Here is an 18,947-nt window from a genome sequence, read left to right as displayed (position 1 = left end):
CAGCGCGACGGGCACGGGGCCTGTCAGGGAGCAGAGCAGGCCGACATCCGCAGCCGCATCGGTTACCGGTGTACCGGACTACCGGCCCGCGCTCGACTTGATTGGGTTCTGCTAATCTCTCATGAGCCTGGATGAGCCGTCCGGTCTGTCTTGGCTCTTGTCCCCGCAGAGCGCCGCAGAGATTATGCCCCGCGGCATGCCTGTCCGGCCTCTCCGGCCTCTCAGTGCAGCCGTCGGCAGTGAGGCATCCAGCGGCAACCACCACTGGTTGCCACAATTCGCGCCAGAGCAACCGCAACACCGAAACCATATGGTTGCTATGTAGCAAAATCAACTCAACGCCCAAGTTTTACGCCTCGACACCTCAACGAGCATTTCCTCTCCATTTCCGTCCCGATTTTCCGGCGCAACGATTGGTTGGGCACGTCGTGCACGGCCATAGCAAACCCTCTGATTCCCTAGCCCACGCTGGAAGTGACTGAGAAGTATCCCGAGCGCGGCGAAGGTAGCACTGCGCGGGCAGTGCTCGGTAGCGCTCCGCAGCGCTCGGTCACGGAACAGACAGGGCGAGTGGATGCGAATAAATATTAACGCACAACCGGCGCCACCGCGCACATTGTATGTGCCCTGTTGAGGCAATCAAACAGCGACAAACTTTGGGCTCGGCGCGGCGGCACTGGAAAATAATAGCCCTGCGGTCGGACTCGTGAGGGCGAGTTTGCTGTGACAGCGAATCATGAAAACCGAGCGCGGGGCGCGGGGCGGGGAGTGGCAAAAAATCAGTCCTGAGACTTCAGCCAGCAGTCCGCTTCGCGCTCCAGCGTCTCGTCCCGCGTCCCGCCGCAGACGTCCAGGGCCCCCCGGGCCCTAATCTCTACCCCGCCCCGCCCCGCAACGCCCCGCCACGCCCCGCCCCGCCCGCGCGCACCCCCGGCGAGGGCGCACCCAGGTGGGCCTGGCGTGGTGGAGGGGGCGCCGCGAGAGAGGGGGTGGCGCCGCGCCGACTGAGGCAGACAGTGCCGCGCAGAGCCGCGCCAGAGGGAGACAGCCACAGGCAGCCCGCAGTCGAGCGCCGCCCCACCAAGACTACACCGGCAACCCCCGCGGACTAGACACTCCGAGGCGGCAGCACCGACCGCGGCACTGCGCCGGCATATGTCAGTCCGCTGACTGCGCGAACTACCCGGACACCCCGCGCGCTACCACCGCACCAGCACCATGTTTTGGATCTTCCGCCGCTCCAAGCTGTCGGGCGGCTTCTTCAGCTCGCTCAACGGCAACAGCGGCAGCAAGACCGGCTCGTCAGGTAACTACCACAGCAACAGGCAGCGCCTGCCAGCGCCTGCCAGCGCCAGACCGAGCAACGCATGTTGTGGTGCTGGATGTGCGGTGCATTTGGCGGCGAACGCCTGTCGCCTGCACTTCCGCAGCATGGGCCTGCACACAGTGTGCACACTCTTTGCTGTCTTTCCCGTGAAAGCTTTTGCGGACTCCGACTTCTGACATTCCCGAACTCCGATACATTCGAGTGTCTTTGGGGGTAATTTCCCCTCGAGCCTGACGTCGTGCCTGGCGAGGCTTGGCGCCTCCGATCAATCTTCCCGCTTCTTTGCCCCGCAATGCTCTTGAGACCGCCGCCGCCGGCAGAACAGCCCCATCATGGCCGCACGGCGCTTGCAGCAGCCAATGGTGCTCCGCTAGTTGAGCCAAAAGCTTCGTTTTTTCTTCGTTCTGTTTGTCGGACAGTCGGACACGCGCTGGGGTTCACCATTTCAAAGGGTGTTGCTGATTGGCTGTTATTCGATGAATGTGACGTCACGTTCGCCGAAACTCGGTGAAAGTGTCACGTTTGCTTGAATAGGATGCCACGTTCATTTGGCGGTGAATTGGCCTCAGCGACACGAGGTTGATACTTGAGTCTCGTCCGAAACGAATGCAAAAAGAACATTCAGACGGATGTGGCGCCTCTCACATTCACACGAATATGGCGTCCCGTTCATTGAAAAGCAATGGATGAAAATGGTGTGGCGTCGTGTGGCGCGCACTGATGTTCCAAAGGCTGAGCCATCCAGAACAACCAGGCTTCCATCGCCTTGCCTGCACGAGGCCTGCACCATCCCAGCGGCCCAGTGGGGAAAGGGTGGCATCCGAGCGGCGTTTCGAAGCCCTATCTCTCTCGCACCCGTGCGGACCGCCCGCCCGAGAGACTCCAGTGAGAGACGCGGGCGAGGAAGCACTGTGGCTGCTGGAGGAGAGCCACTCCGTCAGAATGGCGGAAAAATGTTGCCGCGCTGCCGCCATTATGAAGCCATGCTGGCGGCCCGGCGGGCTGGCTGCGTCGCTGCGCCGCTGCGCCTCTGCGGTCTGCAGGGTGGCTGCTGCGGCGCCGCAGATAGTTAATGCCAGCCGCAGGGCGGGCGGGGCCGGCGGGGCTGGCGGGGCTGGCAGTCAATGCCGATTTGATCACCGCGGCCGCACCGAACACGGCCATAATTAGTAGGCCAGTCCGCCCCACTCCACTTGCGCCGCTGTCCGGTCGACCCGGGCCGGGCGACCGTCCCAGGCAGCCTCGGCGTCGTGACGTCATCGCGTCACCATTAGGCCCCTGCGGCAGCATGGCGGCAGGAGCGGAGCAGGAAGAGCGCTGCCGCCGCAGATCCCTCGCTTAAACCCACCGCCGCGTCCGCGCCGCCCGCGCCGTCCGCGTGACAACAAGGCCATTACCGGTGTGGTCGGTCCAGGGTGCAGGGCGAGGCGGGGCGCGGCGGCGCGGCGGGGTGGCGGTCCGGGCGCGCGCCGCTGACAGGCTGACAAATGCAGGCCGCGCGGGCTGTCGCGGGCTGTCGTGGGCTGTCGGCGTACGGGCACCCGCCTCAGCCTCCCCACACGGGGGGCCGCGCGGCACCACGGCTCATGGGGCGCGTTGATTGTTTGGGGCGCCGCCAAAGCGGCTTGTCGGCGCTTGCCCCTTTCGCGTTCGCGCACCGCGCCGCCGTGCCCTGCCGTGAGAGGGCGCCGGCCAAAAAAGGCGGCCACGTCATCGGGCCTAAGTAACAAGCGGCGTGGTTTATCAAACGAAACGAAACGAAACGGGGTGCGCGTGCACCTACACTCTCGCACACACGCACACACTCGCATGAAGGGTGCAGTTGATATGTCAATCCAGCAGCGGTGGGACATGGGACACATTTGATGTTTGACGGCGACGTCGTGGCCGGCCGCCTGCCGTCCGCCGGGTAGGCCAGCCCGCCGAACAGGGCCGCACGACGTGATGCCTATCCGCGGCCCCGCAGGCGCTCGGCCGAGCCAGGAGCAAACCGACGAATCAAGGAGGTGCAGGGTTAACTTAACAGAACCTAGTCGGAATGAGTGGGCAGGTGATTCACTATCGGCCTCGAGGTCGGCAGCCTCCGAGGTCCGAGACTCCGGGGCCGGGGACGGTGGCGTGGCGGTGCGCCCGAGGGGACCGCGCCGTCTGCAACGTGACTCGCCAGCTTGCACGGGGTCAGGGAAGGGTCACGCGGGTCGCCGGGGTCGCACGGCCTGGCCGGAGGAGATCGCGGATTACACGAGAAATAGTACACCGGGGCAGAGCGCCGGGGCAGGGGGCCGGGGCAGGGGGCCGGGCACCGCTCGGGCACAGGCATGTTTAATTACTGTGCCGCAAAGCCGCGCCACTGGAATGCCGCCGCCCACCTGCGGGGGCTGCACGATGCACTGCGGGGCTTGGCGGGGCTTGGCGGGGCCTTGGTGGGGCCTTGGAGGGGTCGAGAGGAACAAACGAGGGATCGCCGACATCCTCTGCTTGCTTTTTCCTCTATTTCTTTTTCTTTGTCTTGCCGTTCTTTTTTGCTTTTTCGCTTTTTCCTCTTATCGACAAAATGTTTGTGAGAGGCCATCCCATTCCATGAGGCAACAAGGTCCCCGCGGGAGACACGGGGCCTACACCCGGACGCACTGGGTGGGCGGGAGCGGCGGGCCGTGACATCGCCTGCATGGCGGGGCGGGGCGTGGCGGGGCGGGGCGGGGCGTTAGGGGAGGCTGGCGACCCCGGCCGTCAGCGTGCCGTCGGCGTGCCCTCGCCGTGTGTAGCGAGGCGCGGCCCCTGCTTTCTCATCTGGCGCCGCCCGCCCCGCCCCGCCCACCCGCTTCTATATATTGGCCGGGCGGCATCAGGCCGTGCTGCCGTACCTGATCTCCCGAGCCTGGAGCCTCGCAGCACGTGGAGGGCATAACGAACGAGGGCCGTTCGGGGGAGGAGCAATCCCATCGGGGAGAAAAGAAGAAGAAAAGAACTCCGTCGAGATGGGAGGTGGTGGTGGTGGCGTTAGGTTAGATGGTGGCACTGCGTTAGCGACACTGCGTCGGCGACGGCTTCTTGCGCTTCGCAAGCCGCAGACTGGCGCACATTCCCTGCCCACTCGAGGTGAAGGCGCGGACGGGCGGCGCGGGCCGAGAGATTTCGGACAGCAGTACATAAAACTTGAGGGAGCCTCTGCGTGCCGCGTGGTCCCAATGGTGCAGGTGGCAGTGCAGAAGGAGATGAAGCGGGCGTGCCCGCCCCACCCCGCCCCGCCCCGCCCCGCCCCGCCCCGCCCCGCCCCGCCCCGCCCCGCCCCCACGCTCACGTCCGTTCCGAGGGCGTTCCGTAGTATGCCGATCGCTGCCTCAGCGAACTTGTTCACCGACGGGTCCAAGTTTTTCGTCGGCACGGTGCGGGGGCGTGGCCCGGCCCGGCGTGGCCCCAGCCAAGGCCCCGGCCCGCTTCAATGCCTGCAGTCCGCGCTGAAAGCCGAAAGGGCTGAATAGCGTCCCCGACACTGTCAAAAAAATTAAGTACAATCGACCAATTGGTTTTGGTCATTCGAACTAAAACTAATTCTTAGTCGAGTCAACTAAAATTTAGTTGAGTGTAGTCGCTGCCCACCCTGCGAGGTCCGTCAACATGCTGCGCTCGGCCAGGCAGCCTCCATCAAGTCGGTGGCGCAGTGGTTAGCGTTGTCGCACGACGTGTCAGGGTATGCGTGTTCGACACCCGCCAGAGGCTCCGATTTTTCGACTCTTTAATTAAGTGTCAGTGCCTCTGGGACGCTGACGTCACATTTAGAAGGAGGTCGTGTGGTCACGTGATTCTCTCCAACCAATAGGAGAGGAGGCAGTTCTTAGTAATCTCAAAAGGATCTCGAGGAGATCGAATCAACTAAAACTAAGAAAATCGTCATCAAGTCTCCAAATGGTGTGACGTCACCGCCGCTTACATCACAAGAGCCGACTAAAGGGAACTGACTAAATATTTTGGTCAAAATTTCGACTAAGTTTTGTTTGATTCGACTAATATTTGGTCGTTTTTATCGTCCACTCATACTCGATTGGCGTGTTCTTAATTCTACTAATTCTTAGTCGCCCTGAAAAACGACTAAATTTCTTAGTACAATCCACTAAATTTTAGTCGATTGAACTTTATTTTTTTGACAGTGGAGTCGACGTGTCAACGTGTCGGCGTGGCGCCGAGTGCCGAGGCAGCACCAGCCCGCCCGGCCCGCCTTGGAGCTCTAATTACGGCCTGCTCAGCTGGACTGCTGATTGAACGAATGTGCGACGAATTCGTTTCGATTCGTTTGCTCGTTCGAACCCAACCTAACCTAACCTAACCTGACCTAACCTAACCTCCTTCGTCCTAGGCTCGTTGCGCTGTCACTCTGGGCAGGGGTCCGTGAAAAAGGACTATCCCGTGACATATTTGTGGATCGAGCAAATCAGATTCAATTCGATAAGACTGATTAAAATGAACATTTTCATGCTGCACACGACAACGGCTTAAATTTAATTCCATAAACTTTTGGCCCACTTATTCAACGACTAATTTGACCACTTTTCGAGCGCACGTGCGCTCGTACGTCCCATGAATCCTGATAGCTTGCCCTTTAATTTTTACTTTATTTGCTGAAAAATGCCTCGAAAATGTCCGAGGCTTCGTGTGGTCGGCCGCGGTGCCTCGACCCATTGTGCGTGGCTGTATCGCGCGTTGCCCGACCGCGCGTGTCCGCTTTTGAATGCTTCGTGTTGCGCTGGCCGTGCCCCCCCCCCCCCCCCCCCCCCCACTTCCCCTCCTCCCGTCCCCAACTCGTTGCGAGGGCCTTTAATTTAACATGAGGAGCTCCCCTCACAGATGCGTGTTGTATGATCACAAACGCGTGAGTGGTAATGGATCTCTTTTTACTGTCATGATGATGTCCTCTGCGGCGCCGCTGCAACGAGCACACGACCAAACCGAAGACTAAAACCGACCCGATCGGGAAAGTCGAAGCGAGATTGTTCACAGAGCCGAACACCGTTCTTCGTCCCTTTGCGGAGCCAGCAAGTGATGTATTGCTTTGCAGCTGAAAAGCCCCCCGGACTGGATGCCTGGATGGCGGGGGTGGGCTGGGGGCGGGCAGGGGGCGGGTCGGGGGCGGGCTGGGGGGTAGCGGTCCCCGAGCGGCAGCCGTCAGTCACCGTGACATTCCTCTTGTTGCTGCCCGACTCCACTAGTCCTACTCAAGCGCCTAGTGAAACAAACCAAATAAAAGAGCCGTGAAATGAGCATTCCGCAACAAATACTAAAAATGATGACTTCCTCATCACTGCCCCTCGCAATTTTTCCTCCATCCCGATGCTCGAAGTTTCCTCTTGGTCAGTTTACTCAAATCTTGCTGGTGCATGTACCGCCTGTATGTAAAACGTAAAACGAGCTCGGGAAAAGTAAGAGTTTAGAAACACTTTTATCTTCCTTTTAAATTCTTTTGGTTTTATTCCTTTAATACATTTCTTGATAAAGCCTTGGGAAAGGGGTTTTAAATGAGGCAGCTCGGGCGGCACACTCTCGAGGCACGGCTGAGGCACGGGGCACGCTTTTGGCAGCCACGCCACGCCTCGCCTCGCCCTGGGAGGGGCTGACTGCGTCAAAGTACTGCCGGTCCAACCGCCACCGTTCCGCCGCGCAATGTGACCGTGCCACCGGGACCACCGGGCCACCGCCGAGCCACCGCGCCACCACGCGGCATGGCGCTCTCTGTGCCAGGCACCAGGCACCCCTACCTGTCTGTCTGTCTGTCTGTCTGTCTGTCTGTCTGTCTGTCTGTCTGTCTGTCTGTCTGTCTGTCTGTCTGTCTGTCTGTCTGTCTGTCTGTCTGTCTTTGTTTCCCGCCCGCCCAAAGCGAGTGCGGCCGTGCAGCACCTTATCGATTTACTTCCGCTTATCGCACGACATGTTTCGATTGGACCCAGGGGAGGGGAGGGGAGAGGGGGGGGGAGAGGAGGAGGTCGCAGGTGATGGAGGGACTCTCATTTTCCCCTCGTCCTCCGCACGTGGATGGCCTAGGAGACGAGTCGGCCGAGTTCCAGCGGATGAGGCGAACCAAATGGTTTCACGGCCTTCCAGCAGGGCAGCAAACCGTTCGCGCGGAGCGCGCTTCTCGCGGTTGCGCAGCTCTCCGCTTGTTTCTTTTTTTTGCAGTCCGGTGTAATGGGAATAGCCGCACCGAGTTCCCCTCATGCTTACCCAGCGTGGCGTGCAGTCCATAATTAAAAAGTTTGAATGCGAGGCCGCGCCTTACCTGCCCCGCCACGCCCCACCGAGCCCTACCCCGCCACATCCAACCGGCACGCCTCCTTTGTGGGCGACAAAAGGTGAGGGTGCAGCGTGTGGAGAGCTATCGGAGCGAGCATCGATGGGGCTCTCCCACCCTCCACGTTGTCCCCCCCCCCGGCCCCGCCATGCCCTGCCCCTGCGCCTCCCACGCCGGCCCCGCGGCCCGGCCGGCAGTCCGCCAGCGCCTCCGGCTATGCAGGGCTATTCGGGTTCCCTTTGGACCCCGGCAGGGCCCTGCTCCCCCGGAATGCTTTGAGCAGCAGACCTGGCCGGCCTGGGCCCTCGGCCTGGGCTCTCGGGCCGCCTCACCTCGCGGCCTCGACTCCTGTCGACGCCACGGCGCTGGAGACGGACACGCGCGCGGCCGCGACCCGAACGCCCCCAAGGCCCAGAGGGACGACCAGCCGCGGCGTGGCAGCGCGCTGGCTAAGCGAACAGACAAAGGAGAAATAATGAGTCGAAATAATGCGATCAACAACCGACTCGGCTCGATCCGGACCCGGGCCCGGGCTGCCGTCGCCCACAATGGGCGCTAGGGCGGGCCCGGGCGGGCCGCCTCCCAGCCCCGCTTTGCCCCGCTTTGCCCCGCTTTGCCCCGCTTTGCCCCGCTTTGCCCCGCTTTGCCCCGCTTTGCCCCGCTTTGCCCCGCTTTGCCCCGCTTTGCCCCGCTTTGCCGCGCGTTGCTGCTCCCAGCGGGGATCGCACAATGAGCGCAGATAAAACAGCAGCGCCGGGACACGCAGCCCAAGGCCCCAAAGGGGGACCAAGGGGGCCAAGGGAAGGGCTGGGGAGCAACAATCGGCCGCTACGTGCTGGGCTCTGGCCGCTCTGGCTCCCGCCCGCTCCCTGGGGGCACCAAGGCGCGGAGCAGGGCGGTGTTGTGGCGCGGACCGGTCTCGTCAACGGCAACCGATCTGATTGGTGGCACGGGCAATTCGCGCTTCCGCCGTGGTGACAGGCAGCCCAAGGCGCCGTGGCCCCGGCAGCGCGATACGGCCCCGGAGATTGGGCTCGGCATAATGAGGGAATTTAAATAGCGGCCTGCTCGCGTTGAAACCCCCGCGGAGCAGAAGTCTTGGCACCAAGGACACGCGCCCCTTTAGCGCAAAGCGGGTGGACACGACGCAGCCCACGGGGCAGCTGGGCCGAGCTGGGGCACTTTCTTCGCAAACGTGGGCTCGGGCTCGGCCCACGGTCTTGGTCAGTGCCTCGCCCACGGCCCCGGGCACGGCGCTGGGCGGGCAGCGTCGTGCACAGCCTCGACACAGCCTCAACACAGCCTCTGACACGGACTTAGGCAAATGAGTGAGGCTCGCGCCCCGCAACCCCCAGGGCCGCCCAGGGCCGCCCGGGGCCGCAGAGGGGCCCCACTAATAAATGAGCGGCCCGTCCATCCACACGTGTGAGGCACGGCCCTGCCGCCCTGCCGAGGCCACACTGGAAAGAAAATAATGATGCCTCCATGGCGCCTGTCCCTCTTGCCATCTGCGGGTTTTGATGAGCGCGTCTTCGTTAGGGGACGCGGTACAGTCAATTCCAGGACAGCCTGACGAGGCTGGCTCAGTTTGGCATTCGAATCGCCGCGCGCCGTGCAGACCGGTGCAGACTCGAAGACATCCTCCTTGATGCAGGAGTGGATGCGCTCCGTGCCGGACCAGGACATACTGTTGCGCCCCGAATTTTCAGGATAATACGTGAAATTTTTATCCGAATCAATCTTTTATCACATGGGCAAAAGGTCAAAGCACGATTTACAATGTACACTGTAAATGTCTTACGGCGAAAGGCTGTACCACCATATTATGGTGGAGATTTTCTCCTGAGGGGCAGGCGGCTCCGGGGGCAGACATTCCCTTTTTCGAGGGCCGGGGATTTCCAGGCACTGATTTTACAGACCGAATGTTGACATAGTTCCGTTGTGGTATTATTTCTCGCCGTGGCCACCCGGTCGGCCGCGGTGGTGTAGACAGTAAAGAAGTTTGCGGACCAAGCGGCCAAGCGCCTTGAGGCAACTCGCTGTTCCTGAACTTGGCAAGCGGACACGCGACGCGACGCCCAGGCCGAGGCCCAGGCCGAAGGGCGCTCGACCCTCGGAACGAGCCGCACCACGAGTTTCAAGCCCGTCATTCAAACGTTTCGTTTCCAACCAGAGCGACTCTTTCCCGTTCTCGCTTCCACTCTTTCACTCGTCGATCCTCTGCGTAATTCGTCTTAACTTTCATGACATTCAACAGGCGTCGTACTCCGAGGGTGATAGGAGGCAGACTCCTTTCACGGCGCCCTTGCGAACCGGCAGCACCCTGAGAAGGGCATTCCCCAATAGTATCGGCAGCGAACTATGGCCGCTCTATTCCCACTTCAACAACCGCAACCGCAGACCGCGGCACTTAAAGGGCGGCAGGGCGCCTCGGCCCCCCCACCCCCTGCCGCCGCTCCGCGCTCCGCAATGCCGCGCTCCTTGAGGTGCAAAGTTTGGCCGCTTTCGCCGCCGAGGAAGCACGGAGAAGTTGCCGGCGGTTCGACTAGAGGGTTGAAAATCGACAGGCAGGGAAGGCAGCGAAGCGCGGCAGCGCGGCGAGGGGATTTCGAATGCGCGGCGCGGCCCTGGCGCGGCCCGGCGCGGCCCTGGCGCGGCCCTGGCGCGGCCCTGGCGCGGCCCTGGCGCGGCCCTGGCGCGGCCCTGGCGCGGCCCTGGCGCGGCCCTGGCGCGGCCCTGGCGCGGCCCTGGCGCGGCCCTGGCGCGGCCCTCGGGCGCGGGCCCTGGCGCGGCCCTGGCGCGGCCCTGGCGCGGCCCTGGCGCGGCCCTGGCGCGGCCCTGGCGCGGCCCTGGCGCGGCCCTGGCGCGGCCCTGGCGCGGCCCTGGCGCGGCCCTGGCGCGGCCCTGGCGCGGCCCTGGCGCGGCCCTGGCGCGGCCCTGGCGCGGCCCTGGCGCGGCCCTGGCGCGGCCCTGGCGCGGCCCTGGCGCGGCCCTGGCGCACGGCGCATCCTGACGCAGCGAGACGCAGCCGGAAGCAGCGTTGCATCAAGTACGAACTGCAGGTGCGGCAATTACCTGGAGTGCGAACGAGACCACTCCGTAAGTTTAGGCGTGCCTCGTTGAACGCCGAGTAGCTATTACGCGCAGGCGGCGCGCGGGAGCGGATCGGGACATCTGAACTTCAAGGACGCTCGTCGTTCGCGAGATAACCGAATATCGAACTGCAAAATTCATAATAATGGGATGAGTGAGTCTCCTGCCGCGACGCAGTCGCCGTCGCGCACGGGCGGGATGGCCCCATGGCCCCGGCAAAGCCGTTCCCGGTCGTGGCAAGCCCAGGCAAGGCCGCGGCGCCCTCGACGCCGTCCTCGGGGAGGCGGCGGCGCCAGAGTTGCGCGCGCGCGAGTTGAAGCACATTTTAGAGGTGAAGGAAATTACCAAGAATTTGCATAACGCCCTTGAGCATTGGCTGCACTCTGGCGGTCCGTTTGTTTAGGCGGCCCGTTGCTATGACAACAGTGCAGCGGTCGTGCCGCCAGCCGCCGCACTCGCAATGCTAAGCAGTGTCGGTCAGGAAGGGGAGGGAAAGAGGGGGGGGGTCACGGCGCGAAGTAGGGCCCTCCTTTGCAACGCACAGACTACAGCCTGTATAATGGATCGCGTTTTGATTGAAATTGCCGAAACACTTTTCGCAGGCGGGAGTGGCGAGAGCGGCGGCGTCGGGGTGGTCGTCCCGGCTGTGTCTTGTTTTCGAAGGACTCTGCTTGAGCCAACAGAGCCAACAGATGGGGGAGCACAGCAACTCATCTCCAGGCGGATATTTACTGGGGGTGCAAACAAACGGCGCGGAGTGACAACATGTTCGTTGGAACCGGGAAAGGGGGAGCAAACTTCGTCCCACTTTTGTCTCAACAACGACTCATTCTCCGTGGAAATGATGAAGAAAGCCAGTAAAGTTCTGATGAGTAGTGTGGGAATACTTCGAAATCGAATCGAACTAAACGAGGGCACATTTTCGACAAGAAGGAAATCTTTTCCGAATCTAACTTTTTTGGACCAAAACAGCAAAAGGGGGTCTTTTTATAGTTATAAAAATATCCAATGTTCCAACAGTTGGTTCAGTTCGAAATTGAAGTCATTAGCTATATAGTCACTTTCCAACCTGCCGTGGTCCTCACTCCGGCCAAAGGCGATGGGAGTAAAGAAAAGTGCCTCTACCTCGACCACACCCTTCTGGATTTCATTCGCTTCCCATCGGTGTGCCTGGATATCCGATGGCATGAGTGGCAATCGAGACACACGAGGAGTAGTCAGCCGTTTTGGAACGAGCATGGTTTTAGGTTTCTCGTCCGTCCATTTCTCCCCCCTTTCACCCCTCCGATGATGATGACGCTGGCAAAACAATAACGGCAAGGCCTCTCTCTCTCTCTCTCTCTCTCTCTCTCTCTCTCTCTCTCCTCTCGACACACGAGGCACGGCAACGGTCCCCTCCGGCTGGAACTCCCCACCCCCCAGCCCAGCGGGTCCCCAGCGCACCCGCGGCATATTGAGTTGACTGCTGCTGCTGCTACTACTGCTTATTTGCAGATGCAGACAGGGGCAAACTTTTTAACAGACGCGTGGCGGTCCCGAGGGCTTGTGGTGGCGAGGAGGGGAGGGGAGGGGAGGGTGGAGGGGCGAGGGGAAAGTTTGGGGCGCACGACTCCCCGACGCGGAGTCCTTGGGCCGGGGGGGGGGGGGGGGGGGCAGGGCGGGGCGGGTCCTGGGAAGTCCCTCAGGCCGCGCCGCGTCCCGCCCGGCCCGTCGGTCGCGCCCCGGCCCGCGGTGGACGGTGAAGGGGGCGCCGGGTGGGTAGGCGGCTGGACGAGGAGCATCATGCGGACCAGATATAAAGCACAAACCATGTCGCCCAGTTGACTCGCTAACACGGCATCAGGGACCACACCGGCGTACTTTGTAGCCAGGCCGAGGCCAGGGCCGTGCAACGCGTTTCGTTTCAAACAGGGGGAGGGCGAGGAGTGAGGAGTAGGGGGGGGGAGTTAGCGGGCGTGCAGTGACTCGCCCGTTATTTTCGCGCGCGCAGAGGTAGTCCCTTTTGTCTCAATTTGTCTCCCGGTGTGTGAGTGTGTGTGTGTGTGTGGGGGGGGGGTATGTGAAAGCGCCCACACCCGTGTAGTCCGGCACTTAAGACGATGATACAGAGCGCTCTTCGGGTGGCGGCGCGAGTGACGCCTCGCCGCCAGCACTGCCACGCTGCCAGCAGCCAGCCAGCCACTCCAGCCGCGGCTGCCCCTACTGCCTCGACTGCCAGGGGCAAGACGAATGGCTGCTTTTTTCCACGGCCGCCTGCCTGTGCCCCCGCCCCGCGGGCCCCGCGGCCCCACGCCGCCCCGCACAGTCGAGAAGGTTGCGGCAACAGCGCCCCCGAGGCTCGTTGGTCGCCAAGCGCGGCCGAGGCCGATCCCCGACGCGTGTCCGCGCGGCCAAGACCCCCGTGTTCATCGTGTTCATCGGCGAGGCGGTGAGGGCAGTGAGGGCGGCGAGCGAAGCCAATGGCCCGCGACGGCCGGCCAGCACGGCCACGTGGGCCAGTCGCCTGCCGCCACGTGGCACCACGGTGGCGAGCCATGGTGGCACGCAGCCAGCCAGCCAGTGCGGCGTACTACCGCCAAGCCAAGACGGCGGTGGAGCGCCGGGGACGCCGATGCCACGGAGGCGCGCTCGGAGGTCGATGCGACACTGGCCGGCCTGGCGGGATGAGTGAAAAGCAGCTTCGTCGCCCTGCCTCTCGCACCCAGCGGAACGCGCAAGGAACGGCAAGGACGGAGGAAGCGCTATTGGTTCGGAATCGCTCGATCCCGGCCAGGCGCCCGATTGCATTCTTCCGGTCAAATTAAAGCGCCGAGCCGAGGCCGCAATCCAGCCAGCCCGGCCCGACAGACCACATGTCTCCGTGGAGACTCGAGCTCGTCTCGAGTGGACAAGCCAACGATACGAGAATGGAGTCAAGTGATTCTTGGGGTGGGGCAGACCTCGTGCCAGGCCTCGGGCAAGGCCAGACTGGTCGCGGAAGCTCCAGGCGAATAACGTTGATCTGCCGTCGGCGGTGCAGGTCATCTCCACTCTAGAGGGTGGTTTCGTAAACTTAAAACAAGTGTATTTTCTCATAGTTTTAAAGTGAGTAGTTCATTTGTTTGAATGATATTGGTTCAGGAAAGCTCCTGTTTGGGTATGTAAGTGTCTTGGTTGCTAGACCGAGGCTAGGAAGGAATACGTTTCAGAATGTTCTGCCATCCTGCCATCCTGATGGTCGGAAATGACTTCCACGTTCGTCCAAAACAAGACGCAAAGAAGTGATTCCTGCTATTGCGCAGCACGTTCGTCGCTCGGCCTCGTTCTGTTGCGCTGCAAAGAGAAAACGACAAACATAACATAAACTGCGGACCGCACCAAACGATGCTGGCGACATTATATAGACATTATATACCAGAGCAGGCGGGGACGTGAAAAAAAAACAGCACCAATAGGCTTCATTTTGGTGCAGGCAGTTTCATGACGCGCACTGCCTCTTTGGCGGCTGGACGCACATCATGGACGGGCAACCGGACGCTTTCCTCTTCAGCCCCCCTCCCCCCCAATCCACTTGCAGTGATCAGACCGCTCCACCCTGCATGATTTACGCGCCGATCCGCCGTCGCTCCTTCCGCCTGCGATTTTTCCGAACTCCCTCGCCACCCCCGCGCTCAATTTTCTGCTCTTTCGATAAAGCCGTCCGCGATCCTCTCGGGGCGGCCTCGCGCTGCCTCGCGCTGCCTCGCGCGCTGCCTCGCGCTGCCTCGCGCGCTGCCTCGCGCTGCCTCGCGCGCTGCCTCGCGCTGCCTCGAGCGCTGCCTCGCGCTGCCTCGCGCGCTGCCTCGCGCTGCCTCGCGCGCTGCCTCGCGCGCCTCGCGCGCTGCCTCGCGCGCTGCCTCGCGCGCTGCCTCGCGCGCTGCCTCGCGCGCTGCCTCGCGCGCTGCCTCGCGCGCTGCCTCGCGCGCTGCCTCGCGCGCTGCCTCGCGCGCTGCCTCGCGCGCTGCCTCGCGCTGCCTGCCTTCGCGCTGCCTCCGCGCTGCCTGCTGCCTCGCGCGCTGCCTCGCGCGCTGCCTCGCGCTGCCTCACGCTGCCTCGCGCGCTGCCTCGAGCTGCCGTGCGTTTGGCGAGCGAATACAGACGGCCGCAATTTTATCGCCCCGCCGCACCTACCTACGGCTGCTGAACTCTTTGCTGAAATTCGATGAATAATTCCCGTTGGCGCGGAAACAAAGGTCCACTTTGAGGTTGGCTGTGCCCCCCCCCTCCCCCCCTCGCCTGGGATACGGGGGGTATCGATGAATGGCGCGCCACGAGAGCGGAAAGGGCAAACGGGGTGGCCAGGCATCGCCAGGCATCGCCAGGCATCGCCAGGCATGCGTGGAATGTCCGACTCGGTGGGACGGCGTGCGCCGCCCCTCGCGCGCTCCGTATTGGACCTCAAATAATATAGACGCAACCACATGCACGCGCACTCACACGAACACACGAGTACAGGTCATGCGGAGTCCACGTCGTCTGCTCTTTCTTGGGAACGGTACGGCGGTCTGGTCAGCACGCGAAGGCGCCCGCCTTACACCTCCGGACACGCCCAGCGCCGCCCCCCTCTTTCTCAACCGTGTCAACATGTTGTGGGGCCGGCAACAGCGTCGTCCTGACTGCTCTTTAGAGCGGCCGGGGCGAGGCGTTTGACGCGGGGACCTGTTGCTGTTGAATCAACGAGTCGTCTTAATTTGTGAGTGCACTCGCGTGCTGGGATCGGCGTGTGCGCCAGCGCGCCAGTGCACCCCACAACAACAAACAGGGAGGTTGTTTTCCCGGCCGCGCCCCCCGGCGTCGTCCTCCACGTCCTCCGCGGGGCCGCGTGCCCGGAGCGTGGCGAGGCCCGTCCCAGATGCTCGCCGACTTGGTGATGGATGTCGTTTCGGACCGCCGATAAACCATGACAAACAAAGCCAAGTAGTCCGTCGCGGCGGAGAGCCTGGCGGCGCCTCGGTGGGGTGCCTGGCGGGGTGCATGGTGAGGATGAATTTCACATGAGGCGGTGCCACTGGGGCCGCTGCTGCCGCTGCCGCCGCTGCCCGGGCCTGCGTCCCAACTACCGTGTCGCTATCCTGCGCCGTGCCTGCATATTCATGTGAGAGCCACATCCTGCGAATAGTCGCGCTGATTGGCTGTCGGTGGCCCAGCCCGCGCTGCCCGCGCAGCGCAGCGAGACAACTTTTGCTCTTCAGTTATTCCCGCGTTCAGCATTTTTATTTCTGTCGTTGCCCAAGCCGCTGCAAAATTGATCAAAACTTTTTGTCATGCCTCACTCTTTTTCTCTTTTCTTTCCTTACTTCAGCGCAATACGGGCCGGGCCGGCGGAACCAATAATAATTCTAATTTCCTGAGGGTTTGGGAATGGCCCGTCGCTGCTCTCGGCAGGAGCGGCTTATTTTTAATGCTAATCTCCCGTGTCCCGTTTAATTAAACGACATTGTTATTCTTTTTCTAGTGGCGGCCAAGTTTGTGGAACTTGGGCGGGAGGAGGTCCTTGTTGGCCGACAGGCCCCGCGGGGGAATGCCAAGGCACGCCGAGCAACGCCGAGGCACGCAGAGAGGCGACCGGACCTTTTTTACCGGGGCGTGTTGGGAGTTGCGAAAAAGTTGACGCGTCCCGGATCTGGGAATTGGCGTCGACAAGGGAAGTTGCGTAAGTGGGTCCGTGCACTGGGCCAGAGCCGGAAGGGCCAGCAGGGCCGGCAGGGCCGGCAGGGCGTGCACAGTCACCCAAAATGGAATAATGCACCATGGCACCAAATCGATTCCTCGTTCGAGGGGCAGTCCATTGGCGGCGTATTCAGGGCCGCACTTGTGTCCCGACAGCCTACTGCCCCACCGCCCACGGCCAGGCTTGTCGATCCGCCTGTCGATCTGTCTCACTCGCACTCGTAGGGCGCCATCGAGAGCACTGTTCAGCCTGCAGACCTCGGCGAGTGGTCTCACTTGTGTGTGACTGCGGCTCCGCCCCGAGACGCGGTGCGCGCCTCGCACTGCGCCGCACTGCGCGCACTCCCAGACTCTCGGCGGTAACGCGCACCCCTCGCTCTCTGTTTCAGGTGAGTGGAGACGCCGCTGCTTCTTGCCGAGTCAAGGCGTCCGGTGAGGCCTGGAGGAGGCCTAGACTGCAGTTCTACCCACCGAGGAGTGCACTCCCATGAAGGCTGCGGTCGGGTTGTCGTTATCCAAGCCCCTATGGAGGCCGGCATTCGACGCCCAACGCGACTTCACGTTTTCAAAGCCAGCTTTTTTCTTTCACTCCCAGCCAAGTTTCTTTTCTTGAGCATCATTTCTATGAGCAATGCAACTTAACAAGCATTTCTTAGCAATAACTCAAAACTTGATTGATATCTTCAATTTGTAATACGAGAAAAAGTTTTATGTATTTATGAAGCAAAATACTAACGTTTGCTCACAGGATTACGTCCTGCAAATGAGTAAAGCTCCGTAACGGGCTGAGAGTGAATTCCCAGCGCCACCCGAAGCCGTTCCGAAAAACATCAACAGAGGCAGGTCAAATTAGCGAGCAAATTGAAGTCAATCACACAAAAAGTTCTGGCCGGAAGAGGGTGAAAAAAGCAAGGCAGGCCTAATGACGCGCTGCTCCGAGATCGGCTTTTTCGCGACTTTGTTGCGGACCAACTAATTATTTTCCGTGCCCTCATCCCTTCCTCCTACTTCCTCCTCCTGCTCCTCCTCCTGCTGCTCCTCGTCTTCCTGCTCTTCCTCCTCCTGCTCCTCCTGCTCCTGCTCCTGCTCCTGCTCCTCCTGCTCCTCCTCCTCCTCCTCCTCCTCCTCCTCCTCCCTCCTCCTCCTCCTCCTCCTCCTCCTCCTCCTCCTGCTCCTCCTTCTCCTCCTCCTCCTCCTCCTCCTCCTCCTCCTCCTCCTCCTCCTCCTCCTCCTCCTCCTCCCTCCTCCTCCTCCTCCTCCTCCTCCTCCTCCTCCTCCTCCTCCTCCTCCTCCTCCTCGTCTTCTCAGTCCTCATCGATTTTCATTTGGCTGGCCGGTGGCTGGGCCGGCCCACTCCGCGGCGCGGCCATTGTTTACCTGTGGGGCGCCGCGCGTGGGGACAGCCAGCCTGCCAGCCCCATCTGACCGGCGAGGCGCGGAAGAGAGAGAGAGAGAGAGAGAGAGAGAGAGAGAGAGAGAGAGAGAGAGAGAGAGAGAGAAGGAGGAGCACTTGACCGCCCTCGGCCCTTCCCAGCCAGCCCGGCCCAGGCCGGCCGGGCACCCCTCTTCTTTCAAAATTATTGTGCAATCGATTGAGTAGGAAAGTGCCGCGGAGGCATAGAGTCTCGAGAATTAAAAATAAATAATCAAGAGGAGAGGGGCGGGGAACTAATCAATCGTGTCACTTCGCAGAGAGTGACGTCGTCGAGTCCCATTGTCAGCCCTCGTACAATCCAGTGGAATGGCCACACAAGGAGTGCCGTCTGAAAATCTAGATTTCGCTCACTTCCCTTTCCATAATTGGTCGCTCAGAAATTATTTTTGTTTTGTTTCAATTTAGAAGTCTTTCTCGTCTATTGCCACCAGCCATCAATAGCAATAGAACGCCTGCGAAAGGACGGATAGGCAACGCGCCGCGCGGCCCTGTCCGGCGGGTCTGCCTACCCCGTGGTTCGCAGGCGGCCGACCCAGGAAGGCAACGCGCCGCGCGGCCCTGTCCGGCGGGTCTGCCTACCGGACCCGGCGGGCTGGGGTGGATGTGCTGTGAGTGTGAGGGGTGGAGGCGTCGGTGCTTCGCGTCCCATTGGCCTTGTATCCGATTTCCTTTGATCCGCGGCGCCTGTCCACGCCGCCCAACTCGCTCTCACGCCTGTACACACGCGCGCCCTCACACACACGCGCACGGACACACACACACACACACACAGACTGTTGATGCCGCCCGCACTCTCACACATACCTACGCACGCACACCCTGGACTGCTATTAATATTCCAGTGGAGTGCTCGGTAAATTGATTAAGCGCGACGCTGAGCGACTCTAAGGTGTGTATGGGGGCTGGGGGCCGGCCGGGCTTGCGGGTCGCCAGTGGGGGGGAGGGAAGGGAGGGGGCGCCGCTCGGCGGGCACGGAGCGAGATTTGAACTCGGTCGAACAGTCTGACTGGTGCGTGGGAGCACGCGGAAATCTCGACTCGCGTGGTCAGTGGCCGTGCGGGTAGCGTTGGCGGGGCCATGGCGGGGCACTGCTCTGTTGATCCTAGTTTCGGGGATTAACGTGA

At 61.9% G+C, this 18,947-nt stretch overlaps 1 protein-coding gene across 1 annotated transcript in view; it reads left to right on the top strand.

The window, feature by feature from the left end:
* Positions 1-1,028: 1,028 nt before the first annotated feature.
* Positions 1,029-18,947, top strand: part of LOC117650835 (bromodomain-containing protein DDB_G0270170-like) — a 60,079-nt gene continuing 42,160 nt past the window's right edge. The window contains exon 1 of the mRNA XM_034394437.1: positions 1,029-1,306. Coding sequence (XP_034250328.1) covers positions 1,219-1,306 — 88 coding nt within the window. The 5' untranslated portion in view covers positions 1,029-1,218. The remainder of the gene's footprint in view (positions 1,307-18,947) is intronic.

This window comes from Thrips palmi, unplaced genomic scaffold (genome assembly GCF_012932325.1).
Source record: "Thrips palmi isolate BJ-2018 unplaced genomic scaffold, TpBJ-2018v1 HiC_scaffold_5, whole genome shotgun sequence".
Lineage (NCBI taxonomy): Eukaryota > Metazoa > Arthropoda > Insecta > Thysanoptera > Thripidae > Thrips > Thrips palmi.
Note: the sequence above shows the minus strand (reverse complement) of the source record. Positions and strands in the feature narration are given on the sequence as shown.